The sequence below is a fragment of the Mytilus trossulus genome, chromosome 2, assembly GCF_036588685.1.
Source record: "Mytilus trossulus isolate FHL-02 chromosome 2, PNRI_Mtr1.1.1.hap1, whole genome shotgun sequence".
In the NCBI taxonomy this organism is placed as follows: domain Eukaryota; kingdom Metazoa; phylum Mollusca; class Bivalvia; order Mytilida; family Mytilidae; genus Mytilus; species Mytilus trossulus.
Window position 1 is genome coordinate 49,728,085 of NC_086374.1, and position 19,506 is coordinate 49,747,590.

General features: G+C 31.8%; 2 protein-coding genes across 4 annotated transcripts in view; both read left to right on the top strand.

Annotated features, from left to right (window-relative positions):
* Positions 1-8,522, top strand: part of LOC134707480 (contactin-like) — a 32,837-nt gene extending 24,315 nt beyond the window's left edge. For all 3 annotated transcript variants that reach the window (XM_063567241.1, XM_063567242.1, XM_063567243.1), the window contains exons 23-26: positions 2,770-2,959; positions 3,257-3,372; positions 4,156-4,336; positions 4,993-8,522. In XM_063567241.1, the coding sequence (XP_063423311.1) occupies positions 2,770-2,959; positions 3,257-3,372; positions 4,156-4,336; positions 4,993-5,114 (609 nt within the window). In that variant the 3' untranslated portion in view covers positions 5,115-8,522. The remainder of the gene's footprint in view (positions 1-2,769; positions 2,960-3,256; positions 3,373-4,155; positions 4,337-4,992) is intronic.
* Positions 8,523-13,795: 5,273 nt separating this feature from the next.
* LOC134707481 (zinc finger protein 271-like) lies at positions 13,796-17,681 on the top strand. Its single transcript, XM_063567244.1, has 2 exons — positions 13,796-15,735; positions 16,229-17,681. The coding sequence occupies exons 1-2, from the start codon at positions 13,981-13,983 to the stop codon at positions 17,366-17,368; spliced, it is 2,895 nt and encodes a 964-aa protein (XP_063423314.1). The 5' UTR covers positions 13,796-13,980; the 3' UTR covers positions 17,369-17,681.
* The last annotated feature ends 1,825 nt before the right edge of the window (positions 17,682-19,506 follow it).

The following is a 19,506-nucleotide window of genomic DNA, read 5'->3' on the forward strand; positions in this document are numbered from 1 at the left end:
CTGTACAAATTCCTTATACTGAACGATGTCCATTCCAAGTGTTTTGTAAATAAAGCAATATTTTATGTCAAAAAAGTATACTAGTTTGGCTTCAAGTCTTCCATATTCTTTAAAAAAAAATGTTTTCTCATTTCAAATTCTTTTAAATTCCGTACATTTCCTCTGATTTTGACACGGTTTTCAACAAATGGAAGCGCCATATTTACACTTTCATATGGGTATTCAACAAAGATACCTTGTGTTTGCACTGTTTTGAGCGAAAAATATAAAAGAGGTTTTCCAATCCCTTAAAACGGGGACTCATCGATGAAAGGGTTAATAAAAAAAAGCAGCTTGCAAAAATATTAAACAATTACTAATACCATTGGCAGAAGTGAATATCAGTATTCAGAAAGTCTATTAAACCACATTTTTACCGAAATAAAAGACTATTTGTTTTATTCCATATTCAAAGATAGTAACGAGAGAAATGTATGAAATAACAATTATTTACCAAAACTAATAGACCACTTTCGAGTTCATCCGTCACCGTCAAAAACTCGTCAATTATGTACGCCTTTATGACGTCATTTACCAGATAGAGGGGGTCGCCTGTATCCCTGCACTATTAACGTTCATCAAGCGTCTGAGTGATCGTCTTTGTGCAGGATAAACTAGAAATAATGGGTGCTCTGTAGGTACTTACTGACAATTCCCTAATGACAGCAGTGTTGATTGTCACTTTTGAGAATTCAATTTGCCGAATAAATCCGTACAATATAGAATTATAGTTTTCCAACCACTCGCTCAACATTGGAAGGAAGTGACGACGCCCCTAAACGCACAAATGACGGTGATAAAGGCGCGTATAATTGACGAGTTTTTTCCGGTGACGGATGAACTCGAAAGTGGTCTATTTCAACATAGTAAATTAATTATATATGTAAAAGAATGTGAAGTTTTCCACAGATGAATAGCTTATTTATTCAAAATCTCATTCATAGAGAAAAACCTACTTAAATTCTACCACTATGGGTTGAACATATTTATCAATTTATAAATCCTTGTAATGATTTTAAGTTCATATATTCAACCTCTAGTTTCATATTTGTTGTCAGAAAAAATTTATATGGTCATAATTTGAAAAGTTGAGAGATTAAGTTTACACAACCATTTTTAGCTCATTTTACATTTTGAACTTCTTCTAGAGAACCATTGAATGGAATGAAACCAAACATAGCATGAATGTTTCTTATAAGGTGCTGACCAAGTGTTGTTACTTTGTAGCCGATCTATCATTCAAAATGGCCGCCAGCAGGGGACTTAGTTTAACATAGGACCCTACGGGAAATGCATACAAACGACTTCTTTTAGAGAACCACTGAATGGAATGAAACCAAACATGGCATGAATGTTCCTTATGAGGTGCTGACAAAGTGTTGTTACTTTGTAGCCAATCCATCATTCAAGATGGCCGCCAGCAGGGGACTTAGTTTAACATAGGACCCTATGGGAAATATATACAAATGACTTCTTTTAGAGAACCACTAAATGAAATGAAACCAAACATGGCATGAATGTTCCTTATGAGGTGCTGACCAAGAGTTGCTACTTTGTAGGCGATCCATCATCCAAGATGGTCGCCAGCGGGGGACTTAGTTTAACATAGGACCCTATGGGAAATGCATACAAATGACTTCTTTTAGAAAACCACAGAATGGAATGACACCAAACATGGCATGAATGTTCCTTAAAAGATGCTGACTAAGTGTTGTTACTTTGTAGCTGATCCATCATCCAAGATGGCCGCCAGTTAGGGACTTAGTTTAACATAGGACCCTATGGAAAATGCATACAAATGACTTCTTTTAGAGAACCACTGAATGGAATGAAACCAAACATGGCATGAATGTTCCTTATGAGGTGCTGACTAAGTGTTGTTACTTTGTAGCCGATCCATCATCCAAGATGGCCGCCAGCTACGGACTTAGTTTAACATAGGACCCTATGGAAAATGCATACAAATGACTTCTTTTAGAGAACCACTGAATGGAATGAAACCAAACATGGCATGAATGTTCCTTATGAGGTGCTGAACAAGTGTTGTAACTTTGGGCCGATCCATCATCAAAGATGACCGCCAGTGGGGACTTAGTTTAACATAGGACCCTATGGGAAATTCATACAAATGTCTTCTTTTAGAGAACCACTGAATTGAATAAAACCAAACATAGCATAAATGTTCATTTTTTAATAAGGTGCTGGCCAAGGTTTGTTACTTTGTAGCCAAATTTTATCTTTTATTTATATCATTTTAAAAACCCAGGTAGAATCAGGGTGAGCAATACAGGCTCTTGAGAGCCTCTAGTTCAAGGTATAAAATGGGAACTTTTCTCTATCCCAAAATGGTTCCTGCATGTGACTCTTTTTTAATGCCCAAATTTATGGGCATTATGTTTTCTGGTCTGTTTGTTCGTTCGTCTGTTCGTCCTTCTATTTGTTAAGTCTTGTTTCATGTTAAAGATTTTGGACGAGGTAATTTTTGATGAAGTTGAAGTCCAATCAACTTGAAACTTAGTAAACATGTTCCGCATGATATGATCTTTATAATTTTAATGCCAAATAAGAGATTTTATCTATTTTTATGGTCCACTGAACATAGAAAATGATAGTGCGGATGGGACATTCGTGCACTGGGGACACATTCTTGTTTAAATTTCAGAAAAACTACTATTCTGATGATGATATTGAACCATTGTACAAGACATATATATACGTTTTAAATTTCAGATAAACTACTATTCCGATGATGATATAGAACCATTGTACAAGACATATATACGCTTCCCAGGACAGATGGGATCTGCTGTGTGTATTGGTCTATGGGCAGATTCTAACTTCTGGTTTCAAATTCAAGTGTATAACACAGCTGGCCTTGGACCTGTCAGTGACTCCTACAAACAGGAAACACTGCATTTTGGTATGTAAAATACTAGTGCTTTAAGATGCAGCTTGTAAATATTCATGACTGAATTGAAAACTATACTAACAATGAATGAAAACAGCAGATTGCTCTCAGTATATAAGTAATAGATAACATTTGTTAGAACTTTGATTATTATTAAACTTGAAAATGATTTGAATAGAAATAAGAAGATGTGGTATGAGTGCCAATGAAACAACTCTCCATCCAAATCACAGTTAGTAAAATGTAAACAATTATAGGTCAAGAATTAATAAATTGTATATGTAAGTTAAACTCTCATTAATTTTACAGCATCAAGATTATATCCAACAGAAGTAGCAGTATACTCCCATTCAGCAACATCAGTTGTAGTCAGATGGAGAGGTATTTTGATTGAATTTGATGAAGCAACTATTGCAAATTATAGGGTACGTTTTAATCTTATATATTTATATACATTTCTTGTTCATTTTACATGGTAAGATGTATGAACTTATAGAGAATATTATGAATACAATACCATTTGAATATTTCAACCAATTTAACTAGAGACTTTAATACAAGAGAGATTGGCATCTAATAGAGATCTCTTTATATTACATTGCCCTTTAGTGGAAAAGAGTTATTGCACAAATTAAATTCTAATTTCTCAAAAGGACCAAACATGTTTGAAATTTATTCTGGTATCTATGATTGGTTTACTTATATACTGCAATTCTTAATCAAGAAATCGTAAACTGGTATATTTTCATATTTTTGAGCTTCATAGATGTAAGTGTATAACAAAAGTATAAATAATTCCACATTCTCAATATTAGTATATCAATCAATTTTATGCCCAAAATATTACCTTGATTGCCATTTGATACTTTCAATTATCGTATAAAGGGATTAAAACATATCAGGAAAAAATCATTGGTTAAATATTTATTGAAAAGCCTGATATTAAATGTATTATGTATTTAGAAAAAAATCTGAAAAATGAAAAAAAAATAAAAACATGGAATATATCAGTACTTAAAAAAGAAGTGAAAAAAATAAGTAGAGATCATTATAATATTTTTGAATCAATAATATGGCCTTTGAAAGAGTTTCAATCTCATAAATTATATGTTTATGATCAATTAAAACATTGATATAGAATATCATGTGTACAATGAATAAAAATATACATGTAACATGATCTTTATACATATAATTGTATCTTTTAGTTGTATCTTTGGCCTTCAAATGAACACTTTAGATCGGCAGAAGAAATTGACACTGATGGACTGGTTACTTCTTATATCTTAACCAATTTGAAGAAAGGAATTATTTATGCAGTTAGAGTGGCTGCAATGAGTGATGGTGGAGAAGGCAAAAAGTCTATCACACTTTATTTCACATTGACAGGTAAAGGTTCAGATAGGTCAATATCTGGTAACATATCAAACTGTTTGTTTTCCCAGATGACATGCATGTAAAATCTTAAAACACTTCTTTTTGCACATTGATAGGTCAAAATGATTTTTATACCCCATTTATGGGCATTATGTGTTTGTCCGTTCGTCCTTCAGTTTGTTAATTGTCTGTCCCGCTTCAGGTTACAGTTTTTGGACAATTTTGATGAGGTTGAAGTACAATCAATGAGAAACTTAGTACACATGTTCCCTATGATATGATCTTTCTAATTTTAATACCAAATTAGAGTTTTTACCCCAATTTCACGGTCCACTGAACATAGAAAATGATAGTGCGAGTGGGGCATCTGTGAACTATGGACACATTCTTCTTTTCTCTATATATTTACAGATATACTGTTTATTTTAAAACTGACGTCAATAATTACAAGTTATTTCCAATTGTCTAATATGATCAATATGACTACTCATTGGATTGTGCATAAATATCAGGTGAGCAACACTGGCTCATCTGAACCTATACAGTTCATTTACATACATTTCTTTTTGTTTTACTTGTGTTGCTATCATATTTATATATACCATTATCATATTTTTACATACAGTTAGTTTAAAAAAGAAAATTATTTATATTTATAATAATTGTAGGTGGCTCCAATGTAGCTATTGACCAGACATTAACAGAGTTCAGAGCTGGAGGAGATGCAGTTTACATGTCCGTCTTTCTACTGATTGGTTCTTTATTGATGTCCATTACTTACTGGTTATAAGTCAAAACATAGCAGTCAATTATCAAATTATTCTAGTCTTTTTTAACACTTTTATTAAAAGACAATAAACACTACCTTTTTTGTATATTTTACATGTAATTTTTCATAATTTTTTATATTTTTTTACATGTCTTTATTATATTTGGAGACAGAATCTCTTGGAATTGACATAAGATATGAAAGCTAATGTGGCTCTAATTACAGTTTGACTATCTAAGTCTTTCATTTTAAATTATGTTTTGAAAATCAAAAGCAATTTATGGATAGTGTTGGAGCCTTATTATATATTGTATTTTTTATATTAATCTTTATAGCAGGAGCTTGCCATATCAGCATTCTTGTAGACATTTTCCTTTACTTCCATTAGATGTTTGAAATTATGAATTATAACATTCCTAAAGCTATGCATTTATATCGAAATTGTTTGTTTTCCTCCATAATTAAGTTGTAAATAGTTGTAGTGAGACACAATTGTTGATATAACCTTGTACATAGTTCTTGTTTTGAAAACTTGAAATTTTTCAATTGATTTGCAACTTTTGAGATAAAAAAAATACTGAATAAAATAGTTTAATGTTTAATTAACATTAGAGTTTTACAAATTGTACATCTATGATATAATAACTCCTGGGATACCAATGGGTATTGATAAAGTACGATTTTAAATGTTCATAGAAGTACTTTTTTGCAAAAGGCTGATTTGCAAACTTTGACAAAACCAGTTAGTAGACATGTTCAAAACAAATTTAATTATTTAACATTTAATATTTTAGCGTCAAAAATGCATAAGTTAATGAATAAAGATTTCACTTAAAAAAAAATGATATTAGAAAGGGGGTTGGGATTTTGTTCACCATAATTGTGTTTATTTTAAATTACATTCCAAGCAATCAAGAGCACATATCAAAACGTTTTATATATATTATATATATGTTGTATTTTACAAATGTTATTCAATATATATTTTTTCATACTAATTTTTTTAACCACTAAGGTCAAAGGTTGTGTAGTTGTTTATTTTATATATGATTCTATAACTTTCTGTCATTATTGATAAAAAGTATGTGCATAATTTAAAATGTTTTATTATTCAACTTTTCAATAATTGGTAAAAGCATAAGTATCAATGAATTGATCCTGTAACGTGGAGGAATTATACATATTCTGTTTTAATAACAGTTCTTTCCAATTATGAATAATGAGTGTAATTGCTTTCCCCATTTAATCAAAATATAAAATGTCATGTGATCTGTTTAATTCTGATAATCATTAGTCACAATGTTTTACTTAAAATTATTGAAAATTTGTCTAGTCAATATTGATATTTTAGTCCATAAATTTATCTAGTCAGTTGCATATAAATAATACTCATATTATATAGAAATTATCTGAGATTAATGATTGAAAGTACGTTAGAAAATTGGTTTAATTTTACATGTAATAGTTTTTTATTAATGACCAAATTATACTGAATTAAATTTATTGGAATGGCTTTGCATGATGTCTAGTGATTTATATATAGTATTTGCATAATAATCTGATTGATTTTATTGTCCGAAGATATAACAGTTTACCAAATAAAATTGAGAATGGAAATGGGGAATGTATCAAAGAGACAACAACCTGACCATAGAAAAAACAGCAGCAGAAGGTCACCAACAGGTCTTCAAAGTAACGAGAAATTCCCGCACTCAGAGGCTTCCTTCAGCTGGCCCAAGTTTATTTGTTAAAAGAAATCTTAATACTTTTAAAGTTAAGTTTTGTTCACTACCAGTAAATCTTAGTTTAGACTGTAGTACTTCACCTTTAGTGTTTCATTGACTGCATAGTTTACATGTTAAATTATTGCAGTTTTAATTTCAACATTTGGGTTATACTACATGTATCAAAATTTCAAAAAAATCAGACATATCTTTGCTTCAACAGTTTATTATATTCTAGTCCATGAATTAACCTAGTCTGTTGCACATAAAGAATACTCATTTAAGTAAAGTTTCACTGTTTTATTTTTATTGGTGATGATAAATGAAGGACCCAAAAGGAAAAAGGGCATTATATGAACAGTGTAATATTGTGTTATGTTATCAATGTAATATGTATTATGTTCTCTGAACAAGTTGATTTAATGTCATCTAGACAGTGTAATACTATGTTAACATTTTAATATAATGTTATCTTTTTTTAACAGTGTAACAGGATGTTTGTTTGAAGGTCTGTGATTCTCTTTCTCAAGATTCTTTTACCACTAAAAAACTGGCTGCATCAATATAAATATGAGTACTGAAAATTGCATTAAATATAAAAAAAAATCAATCAATTATTATTATATGTTAAAGGAGCAATGTAAATCAAAATATATTATAATAGCATTCATCAATTTTATCAATTTAGTGTTTACAGAAACAGTATTTGTGAATTACACCTAAATCAGCATTTAATTTTGACTAGCTTTAAAGGAATCGAATTTTTTTATTGTCTTACATATTATTACTTAATGTGAATAAATTGCTTATTTATTTGTGTAATATTACTTGATAAGGTAAAGGTCTTTCACTGATAAATGTATTTATAGATTGATTAAAATATATAGAAAACTATTTGTAAAGCAATAGAAGGAAAAATATAACTAAATTTTTAAGTTTGGAAACACACACAATGTTCAAATGGGCTAAAGGAAAATAAACCATTTAAATGGATCTAATTTTCATTTAAGTTGGACATATTTAAGATATTGTTTTCTTCATAAGAATGAAATAACAAATACATGTAGTTCTTTTTTTGCAAACTAATAATCTTTTAAACATTAATGTGAAAATTCTGCAGATTATGTAATTTTTTATAACCTTTTATGTTTATTTACTCTAGTATTATCAATTCTAGTCTATATACTCGAGTATTACCAATTCTAGTCGTAAATAATGATTGCCTATTTTTACAGTTCAGAAAAGTAGATTTAATGTTTTATTACTTTATCAATATTTAAGTCTTGATTTTCAATGTTTGCATTGTTTTTAGTTATGTATTTGAATAATCACATTCAGAAAGTATTGCCAAAATCAGTTACTTTGAAAGCTCCGTATTATATATGATAATACATGTACCATAGTCCATAGGAATCCTATAATGCATATAAGCAACTATAAAGTAAAAGATGTTTATCGGAGAGAAAAAAGCTTTGATCGAATATTAATTGAATTTTCATTATAGATTTGACAAAAATGACATTGATAGTTTTGCAATTGAAAAATGTTCCCAACTTTTCTTATGGCAGAATTTTAATGATATGAAAAAGTGAAACCATGATTACCAACATGTGTTATGGTTCGAAAATATCATCAATTAGATTTGACTGGTTGTATTTTATTGTTTTTATATGATTATAATAATTAAAAAAATTACAATAGTTAATTTTACTACTTTGTTGTGCCTTGCCAAAAAGGGGTTGGGACAAATCCTTTTACTTGATCTGTAACTAAATGTTATCAAGATTTATTTTGCAGTTATACATTGATAAAATACAGATAAAGATTTTTTTTTATCATACTGTTACAGTCCTGGAATTCTTGTCAATACTTTTTATACTCTAGAAAAATGTTTGGGAGCATAGTTATCACATTGTTTGTACTTTTCCCATCTTTTTGTCATACTCAAATTATTTTTGGTTAATAGCTTGAGTATCCCTAACTTGAAGTAGCTTTATCATATATGAGAATGACAGACACAAAAGAGGGGTTTTGTGAGAACAACTGATGCATGGGACCCTTATAATAGTAAGATGATAGTGAAATAAAAGAACTTGCATAATGTATAAGAAACTTACAAAATGAAGTTCAAGTCATTAGGAGGAGTAATACTAATGGTAAATGTTATAACAATATTAATCCACCTCAGCAAAAGAGGGACAGTATTAAATCAAAAGGAACAGAAACTTCAACCAAAATCAACATCTGAAAATTTCCAAGTGTTGAGTGCACTGGTTGTGGAATTAAGCAGACATTCTTTATCATTGAAAGGGTGTATAAGATAAAAGACGAAAATATTTGGAGGATAAGGAGGTCAAGAAGTTTTTATGTTCTTCTCAAGATGGGTTTTTCTCTCAAAAATCCTATCTGATATTTGATATACCGAAATAGATAATCATCAAATAAATACATGGAACGCAAAACCAATTAAACTAAAACTATACAGACTGCCAGATTAAGAGGTTATAGAGAAAGATTCACATGACTTGGTATCTAGTCTTTGTTGTCATGGTCACCACAAAGAAAGATCAAAGTATTAGATTTTGCATTGATTTTAGGAAAATTAATGAACTAACCAAGAAAGATTGTCAACCAAATCCCTGTAATGAGGAAAAGGTGTACATGAGTAGTATAACAAAATCAGAGATTTATATTTTAATTAGATTGACTTTAAGCGTCAATAAATGGTTACCTACACTGATAAATTCTGTTTATTCCTATTTTACTCATAAATGAACTTATAGTTTGTCTGCCAGTTCACTTTACATTCACTCTGGTTAAAGTTTTCAAACAATTTTAAAATTCCTTTCTTAAACTATCCCGGATGTGTACCAAACTTGGACAGAAGCTGGTTTAATTTTGACCAAAAGCTAGTTTATAGAAGGAAATTTTGTAAAACCATATAATTATCTGGTTTTCCGTATATATACTTATAAATGGACTTAAAAACGTTTTTTTTTCCATAGTGTTTGCAATTTAAGTTTTCAAAACATTTATTAGATTCATAAACCCTCCTGGATTTTTACCAAACTTCAACAGAAGCTTTCTACATTCAAAAGAAAGCATCTAAAGGAAAATATAAAGGTGATCTGCATTCGAGTCTTTTTTCTTAAATAAGTGAGCAATTTAATAAAGTATGGTTTTTTTTATTTTAAAAAGGCAGTATAAAAACATTCTCTTATGTCAGGAGCAGATCCAGCAATTTAAAAAATAGGGAGTCCAAACCCAGGACAAAGGGGTTCCAAAGAATATGTCCCCATTCATATGCATTTATCGTCCCAAAAAAGTGATTCACCCCTGGATCCGCCACTGAATGTGCTATTTAGCAAAAGCCTGCAAAATAGCCTCATTGTCGCTATTTTGACAGCTCAAACAAAATAGTGATTTTTTTTTAGCGTTTTGCAATTTTGCCAGTCCTATTTCAAATTTTAATCAGACTGTGAAATACTGAAATATTTTGATATAGATTCTTTACAGACTTCCTATATTAAAGAACAGTATCACGTATGTATGCTTTAAACAATGTTTATAAAAAACATGCTTTTAGAGACTTCTTACTGAAAACATTTATGCACCAATGATATGTGTGGCTAGATGTCAACTACTCTTTTTTCCGCCTTGCATTCCTGGTCTGATGTATTCACTCGAAGTGAACTGCAATCATTTTATTACATGTACACATGTTAATCAATGTTGAACATAGACGTTCGAAATTGGAAGATGACAATTTGTTATCAAACAAACTGGAATTATAGCTAAACTCATGAGGTTTTAAGACACTTTGAAACGACAACTCTGTGCAACTATGAAAAAGTGATTGGAGGTCAGGACTATAAATTCGTGAAAACCAGAGCACCAAAGACACTTTACAAATGATAATCTAGTCTATGGTACATGATATTATTAAAGTATTAACATTGATATAAAGAAATATTGTACAGAAGATGCATGGAAATCTATTGTCAGCATTAATTTTATTCTATGAAAGATGCATAAAATGTATAAAATGTATATGTGCATTTTTCGCAACACTGATACAGACGCAGAAGAAACAAGTGTCATGTGCAGCTCATGTCGCTTTCTTCTTGTTCCAAATCATAAAAATGGGCACCAAAAGCAAGGCACTGGTTTTGTAACGCTTGTAAAGCATTTTTTTTAAGGTTGTTGAATGTTACTTTTTACATCAAAACTAATAGGATATTTTAATAAATGTTTTTAATTAGAATGTCGTTTTTTTCATACGGGTTTGCATGCATTGCCTAATTAGCATTATATCTTTTTTTTGAAATATATTTTTTTACAGACTTCCTATTGAAGAAAAAAAATTATAAGTATCAATGTATGGTTTTAAGGATGTTTTTAAAAAGACATGTTTTAGAGACTTCTTAGTAAAACATTTGTAAAATGAGGAATATCAATTTTAATATGAACGCTCTGTATGAATGTCTTAGAGAAGACTTATTTGCTTAAAGATTTCTAATTCACGTGTATATTTCTAAATAATCTCTCTGAGTATTGTGATAAATGGCAATTAACAGTTAATACAAAAAAATCTAAAACCATGATACTACAAAATAACCCAAGTAAAATAAATAAACCCTTTTTTGAAATTAAAGGAAAATACCTTGAAAAAGTATATGAATATAAATACCTTGGATGTGTTATAACATCTAATGGCAGTCTAACTAGTTGTAGTTCAGATCTTGCAAAAAAAGCAAGAAAAGTTTTATTTGCTATTAACTCTTACTCATCAGGCTTTGGACAACTTCCTGTGAGAGTGTCTTGCAACCGTTTTGAAACTTTGGTCAAACCTATTTTAACATATAATAGTGAAATATGCTATATGGACACTTATATTCAATTTTATAGAGCTAAACTCCGAGCTAACAAAAATAGCTCAACACCAGATGCTATTCATTTTATTGATAAAACTGTTTTAGAAAAAACCCAGCTACATTTTATGAAACAAGTACTGGGGACAAAAAGAAGCTCAACAAATCTAGCTGTTAGAAATGAACTAGGACTTTTGCCATTAGAAACTTTCATAAAAACCCAAACTATGATGTACCTATCTAGATAAGAGAGCCGTGGTGTAGTGGTTAGTGCATCGGACTACTAACACAAAGGTTCCTGGTTCGATTCCCGTTTGGGATGAAAATTTCAGGAACTCAATTTTCGGCTCTCCCTTGGCACCATTCGCGACTATGGTCTTGAGGAAACGATGATAGTCCGTCGGACGGGGACGATAAATGGCTGACCCGTGTTAAGAGAGGGCCATATCTCTTGCACGTTAAAGACACCCTTGTAGATTTCGAAAAAGAGTAGGCTAATGCCGCTACAAGGCAGCACTCGCACCCGCAAAGTGGAAAGGGATTAATATAAGTTGCAAAACTTGTTTCCCCAATCCACTATAAATAAATATGTTTAAACTAAACTATCTAGATTAAATAATGAAAATCTAAACCCACTTCTTAATGAAGCCTTTAAATTAACTAAAATTTGAGATACCAAGGGAACATACTCTTGGTATACTTTTGCAAAAAATGTGTCACAAGATATACATATTGACATTAAACTTATTGAGGAAACTAAAACTTTAAAACAGACTAAAATGTTAAAACCCCAATTAAAAAAAAAAGTTATATCAACTATTATCAAACTCTTATTGATGATAAAATAAATAACTTAAATGAAAATAATAAAATATATCTATATAAATTTCTTAAATCTAATATAAATAACCAAATGCAATACTACCTATCACACCCAAGTAAAGAGACAGGAAAAATGTTAACCAAATTTAGAATAAGCGATCATTGTCTCTTCATAGAAACTGGACGATATACCAAAATACCACGAAATGAAAGAAAATGTAAAATATGTAATATCTTAGACGATGAATTTCATTTTTTCTTCAACTGTAAAATAAATAAAAATATAAGAGAAATCTTTCTAAAATATTATATACAAAAATATGTAAATTTTAATACAATTAATTTTACTGATAAACTCGTGATAATACTCAATCCATCAACACCAAATGATGTAAAAGCAGTTGTTTCTTTTATTAAAGAGTCATTAGAACTGAGGAAAGGAGAACAGTAACTGTTTTTTTCATATTTCTTATAATATTGTCGAGTTTTCATTATGTTTCATTATGTTTGTTTGTCAATGTATTTGCCACAACCAAAATTGGTTTTTGTATGTTTTGCAAATAAAGATATTTTATTTATTCATATATTTGTTACTATTTTTTTTAAAATATGTATATATACCTCGAGATATATACTTTTTATTACTCTTAAAACCGGCAAAAACCATAACTCAATATAAATCGCTATTTTACAGGAGCCGGTACAATAGCTTCACAGAGGCTATTTTACCGGAGCCGGTCAAAAAAACAGTGCCTTTAAAAATATGAACATCAACAAACAGCATGCGTATTAATTTTTTTGTGTGCAGATTTTTTTCAATTGTGTAAATCGAAATAGATTTAGTATTTAAAAATTGTAGTTTTCATTTAAACTTCAATTCAGCATGAGTCGTCGTCAGGTATTTGGGTGGGATGTGAGCGGAAACATGTTTAGAATTTTTATTTTATCGTATGTGTGGACAGTAAATAACGTTAACGTCGGTTTTAAAGACTACTAGAAAAATGTGTTTTACTGACATATATTGATTGATTCGCATACATGTATGCTATTCACAGATTGTTTTAACACAAGTTCTTTGCAGAAGTTTGAATGATCTTGAATGGCTATTCTGATAAATAAGTTATCGGTATGGCATCTTTATAGTTAGATCACCATAAACAGGACTCAAACTAAATATAACCCACATGTATAGTATAGTCTTCTCAGATTTAAATACTTCATTGTTAAAGTTTAAAATAGATTTATCGGTTTTACTGATTGAACAGTGTTATGAAGACCACCTCAATCGATAATCTTCACCTTTAAACGTGTGCAGAAAGAGTTGATTATTTACCTGTGAGAACGGTCGCTATAAATACACATCATTTACAAAGTTCGATAACATGCAGACAATTAAACCGGTGTTAAGAAGGAAACAAAAAGATCAGTACTTATTCTTGTTAGGGATATTTTTTTAAGAATACGGTGACAATGGAGATACCACAGGAAAGTATTGATGCGTGTGGTAGTGAAGTCACTGTGGCCATGCTTTGTGAAAATGGAAAACAGTACCCAATGTCCGAGAGTGTTAGATATTTAAAGATGGATCTGACCACGATGAATCCGATTAATGATCCAGAAAGACCGCACATCTGTACGACATGCAGCAGAGGGTTCAAAAGTAATGTAGATCTACGAAAACACGTGAGAATACATACAGGTGAAAGACCATATGCTTGCAAACTTTGTGATAAGACGTTCACACAAAATGGAAACTTAACAATGCACATGCGAGCCCATACTGGTGACAAACCTTTCATTTGTGGCATATGCGATCATCGATTTGTAAATAGCAGTCACTTAAAGGCACATGCGAGGATCCATACTGGTGAGAAAGTTAAACTACCGTTAAAACATTTTTGTAGTGTATGTGAAAAAGGTTTTACAAATCATAGGGACTTGAAAAAACACGTGAGAACCCATACAGGTGAAAGGCCGTATGCGTGTACAGTATGTGAAAAAACATTTGCACAAAAAGGCAATCTTCATATCCACATGAGAATCCATACAGGATATAAGCCATATTCTTGTGATAAATGCGGCAAACAGTTTGCAACCAATAGTAATTATAATGTACATATGAAGATACATGCTGGTAAATTTTCACAATATTGCTCCGTTTGTAATAAAGGTTTCACAAATAACTGTGACTTGCAACAACACATGAGAAAACACACAGGCGAAAAGCCTTTTCAATGTAATATTTGCGGCGAGCGCTTTAAACGAGATTTTAATTTAAAAGAGCACACCATGAGGAAACATACAAAAGAAAATAATTACGTCTGTGGAGTTTGTGACAAAGGATTTATTCGTAGTACTGAATTAAAACTACACATGAGAGGCCACACAGGCGAGAAACCTTTTTCGTGCGAGGTTTGTGGTAAAGGGTTTAGTCAGAACTGCGATTTGAATAGACATATTAAAACCCATGCTTCCCAGACAGATGAGAAGTGTAGTAAACCATTAGTTAAAAAGGTTGATTTGATCAGACATATGGAATATCATACAGAAACCACAGACGAAAATTGCAAAGGAAATAATCAAAATAGCAATTTGAATACCTTTACAGAATCAAAAAGTCAACCCAGTGACTTGACTAGACTTGTGGAATCAAATAGCCAACATTATGACTTGGCTAAATGTGTGGTTTCCAATACTAGTACTATCATATCAGATAGTTATTTGATATCAAGCTCTAGTTCAAACAGTATTTTGATAGGACAAAGTGCTTCTAATACAGAGAAAAGCTACAATGAAAATTTGGATAGCGATCTTGCCAAAAACATAATTTCTCAACCTAGTCATCATAACAACACAATTGGGGATTTAAGCCAAATCAACTGTCTGAACATCAATAAAAGACTAGATACTGTAGAGACCGGAACTGGGTGTTCCCATGCAAGCGATTTGAACACAACTGAAACAATCCATGTAGAAGTAAAACGACCGTTATATATTTGTACAAAGTGTAAACGAACATTTCCCGATAGTAATCGTTTACAATATCACGTGAAATATCAACACACTGTTACAGAACATAACATTTGTGGTATATGTGATAACATTTTCAGCTGTAAGAATGCTTTAAGAAGGCACGCACTACTCCATACAGAAAGTAAGGAACAGGACTTCGCGTACAACTGTAACTACTGCAGTAAACGATTTTGGAACAAAAGCGATTTACAGGTTTGCTATATTTCAATATGCATTTCATTTTATACTGTTGATCTATAAGAAACGATGCTTAATATATATAGCTGATAAGAATTATCTTAACAATATTTGGTGCCTAGAATTATTGCACATGTCGTTTTGGCGGTTCCATTTGCCTTGACCTAATTTTCGTGGTTCATTGATTAACATTTAGTTTACCAGGTAAAGCCTGTTTCTAAGATTCCATAAGAATAGGTTTACTGTATTTAGTGCATGGAATGATTGTAATTAAGATGCACATGTCTGTCTGTCATGTACCATATGACCTTGACCTCATTTTCATGGTGTATCGATCTATGTCAAGTTTCTCCAGTCTTTTTTTAATCAAAAGGTGGACTATATTTAGTGTATGATATGATTATACTGTGTATACTTGTATGTCTGTCAGGGTTTATTCAATGCAATGAATGTAATATAACCTTACAAATATTTGAGCACATATTTAAAAGTTAACTTTTTTTTACAGAAGCATACGAGGATACACACAGGAGACAAACCATATAAATGCAAAATATGTCAAAAAGCCTTTGCCCGAGATGGTAACTTAAACGTACACATGAGGAGACACACTGGTGAGAAACCGTACGAGTGCAACTCATGTGATGAGAAATTTACGTACCACAGTGGGCTGAAATATCACAAGATGATGAGATGTCATAAAACTTCAAGGGTCAAATCTGCAAGCATGGACGTAAGTTCTCTTGATAATGAACGGTCTTATGTAAGTGTAGCTTGCAACACAGAGAATGAAATCATTGGTCAGGCAGGTGCCTTCATTAACACACAAACGTGTGATAAAAGCAATCCTATCGAGAACGACAGTAACCTACCTCAATCAGAGTCGATCGATCTAAATCGCTCACATGTTAGTACAGGTAGCAACATCAAGATCGAAAGCATCGATCAAGCAGGTGTTTTCGTTAACCCTGAAACGTTGGATAAAAGCAATCATATTAATCAAATTCCACGAGCAGAACCAGTCAAGCTAAATCACTCACATGTTTGTGTAGCTTGCAACACGAAGAATGAAAACATTGATCAAGCAGGTGTCTTCAACCAAGAAATATCTGATAAAAGGAACCATAATGAAAATGACGATGAACTTGCTCAATCAGAATCAGTCGATCTGAATCGCTCTCATGATAGTGTAGTTTGCAACATGAAGAACGAAAACATTGATCAGTTGGGTGTCTTTATTAACCCAGAGTTAATTGATAAAACCAATCATATCGAGAATGACAATAAACCTCCTCAAGCAGAATCAGTTGATCTAAATCATAGGTTTATGCACGAAAATATTCCTGATGTTCCAACCTGTATGAAACAGCTTTCAAATGCTTCGGAAATTCAAAAGTTCGAGTGTACAGTTGAAATTGGTCAGGGGGTAAATTCTGAACACAGTATTGCATTTCACAAGAATTTTTCTGGAGACCAAACAGCTTTATTTTCTCAGGAAATGGAAAATTGCATAAAGAAAGAGTCCACCAGAACTAACCAAGAACCGCCCACAATCACTTATAATACGCGCTCGCGAATTAGAATTGAACAAACACATCCCTGTATGACAACTGGCAGGTGTTGTCTGCACGGTACTATATTGAAATAGTACTATATCGAAATAGTATACAAACAAGGAGTCTATTTACTGATAAACTTTCAACATGAAGCTGTGTTGCGCGAAGGATTACCGTGACGCACAAAACATAATATCTTCAGTAGAGTCGGCGACGAAAGTCCCAAAATCGTCTAATATCATTCATATATTACGTGAAATCCTATACACGGTGAAGAGGAGCATATATTTCCGTATTACGGCTTTTTCACAAAATGTATTTGCTGTAAGTAAATAACTTTTGGGGTAAATAACTTTTGAAGGATGAGATATCAAATTCCTTATCCGTTTGTAATTACTTTTTATACAACTTATATGTTTTCATTTTCGAATGTTTTTTTTCTTTTATAAAAACTAAAAGTCTTTGTATCTCTGACATTTGCATAAATAAAAAGCAATATTATGGTTAATATAAAAAAAAAAAGAAGATGTGATACGATTCGGATTGCCAATGAGACTACTTTCAACAAGAGACCAAATGACACTGGAACAGTAAAAGAAATATATAACTTCTCATATAATTTAATGGAATAGGTAGGAAGCTCTCTCACAAGCAAAAACCCCGAATTAAAAAATATAGGGGCATACACTACAGGCATGGGGGCACATTCTACTGCATCCGTACAGCACGAATAGTTAATGGATGTAATCAACTAGTTCAGAGTAATTTTGATTTAAAAAGGATTGCTGATGGACCAAATGATACATGTAGATATACGGAACTTTACAAGTACTGCCTTGAACAGTGAGCAAGTCCATTAGCGTTGAGCTGCCTATATATTGTTTCAGATTCTCGGTTGATTGTATTTACTGAAAGTTATGACTTTTGAACGTGTATCATCGTACAGGGGAAATAGGTACACCAACAGGTCTTCAATGCAGCGAGAAATTCCCTCATCCGGAGGAGTCCTTCAGCTGGCCCCTAAACAAATATATACTAGTTCAGTGATAATGACAGCCATACTAATTTCCAAATTGTACACAAGAAACTAAAATTTAAAAAATACAAGACTAACAAAGGCCAGAGGCTCCTGACTTGGGACAGGCGCTAAAATGCGGCGGGGTTAAACATGTTTATGAGATGAGATCTCACACCCCCCCCCCCCCCTTATACCTCTAGCCAATGTAGAAAAGTAAATGCATAACAATACGCACATTTAAAATTCAATTCAAGAGAAGTCATGTATCTGAAATTCCTGCTCCAAAATAATTTCGCATCGTTTCTTTCCTATTTATAAGACAACTTTTATATTTCAATAAGAACAATTAACTTGTAAATGAGCAAAACGTTGTGAATTTCAACATCAATTTTCAATTTCGATACAATTGTCGAGACATTTACCTGAAAAAAAGCTATTACAGGGCAAAAGTAGTAATAGTTACCAATCAGAAACCTACCTGTGATTACTCATTCCTTGAAACTTTTGGGGTAATAAACGAGTATGAACATTTTGTTATTGTGTATGGTGTACATCAACTTAACTATGGACCGTACATAAGGATTTATGTGGTCAGCTAAACACCGTACAAAACGCTTCTTTTCTGAATAAAATATCGAACAAAACATATGCATGGAAGATTTCAATGCCAATTATTGATACAACTATATTTATTACACACGCCGAGAGGCCTTCTATCAGAAAAAGAGTTGCAATGAATACATAATAATATCGGATGAGACGAGCGCCATCTTCTTTGACAAGTATTTGCACATGTTTTTATTAATCGTTCTTGTTTTGGGAAAATAATGAGACATCTCTAATCATCAACCTACGACCAAATCATTTCTTAAACCAACAATTATGTTTAGATTGAGGTACACATTGTGAACAAAACAAAGATTTTCGTTACATCGATGACGCCCGCTTGGTTAGCACCTGTATCCGCTGTACTGGTGATTCACAGTGTTACTGGGAATAGTGATAACATTTCATGTCTTGTTCTCTTGTTGATTTGTCAGACAAAGGCAAACTTAATAATGATCAAATACTTGATTGCCAGTCAACATTTTTATATTAATTTCCTCAACATGTTAGTAACTATATTTGAATTAAATACTGCAGCCCCTTCAGACAAAGTTGGTCTAATATAAACACGAAGATGTGGTATGATAGCAAATGAGACAACTCTCA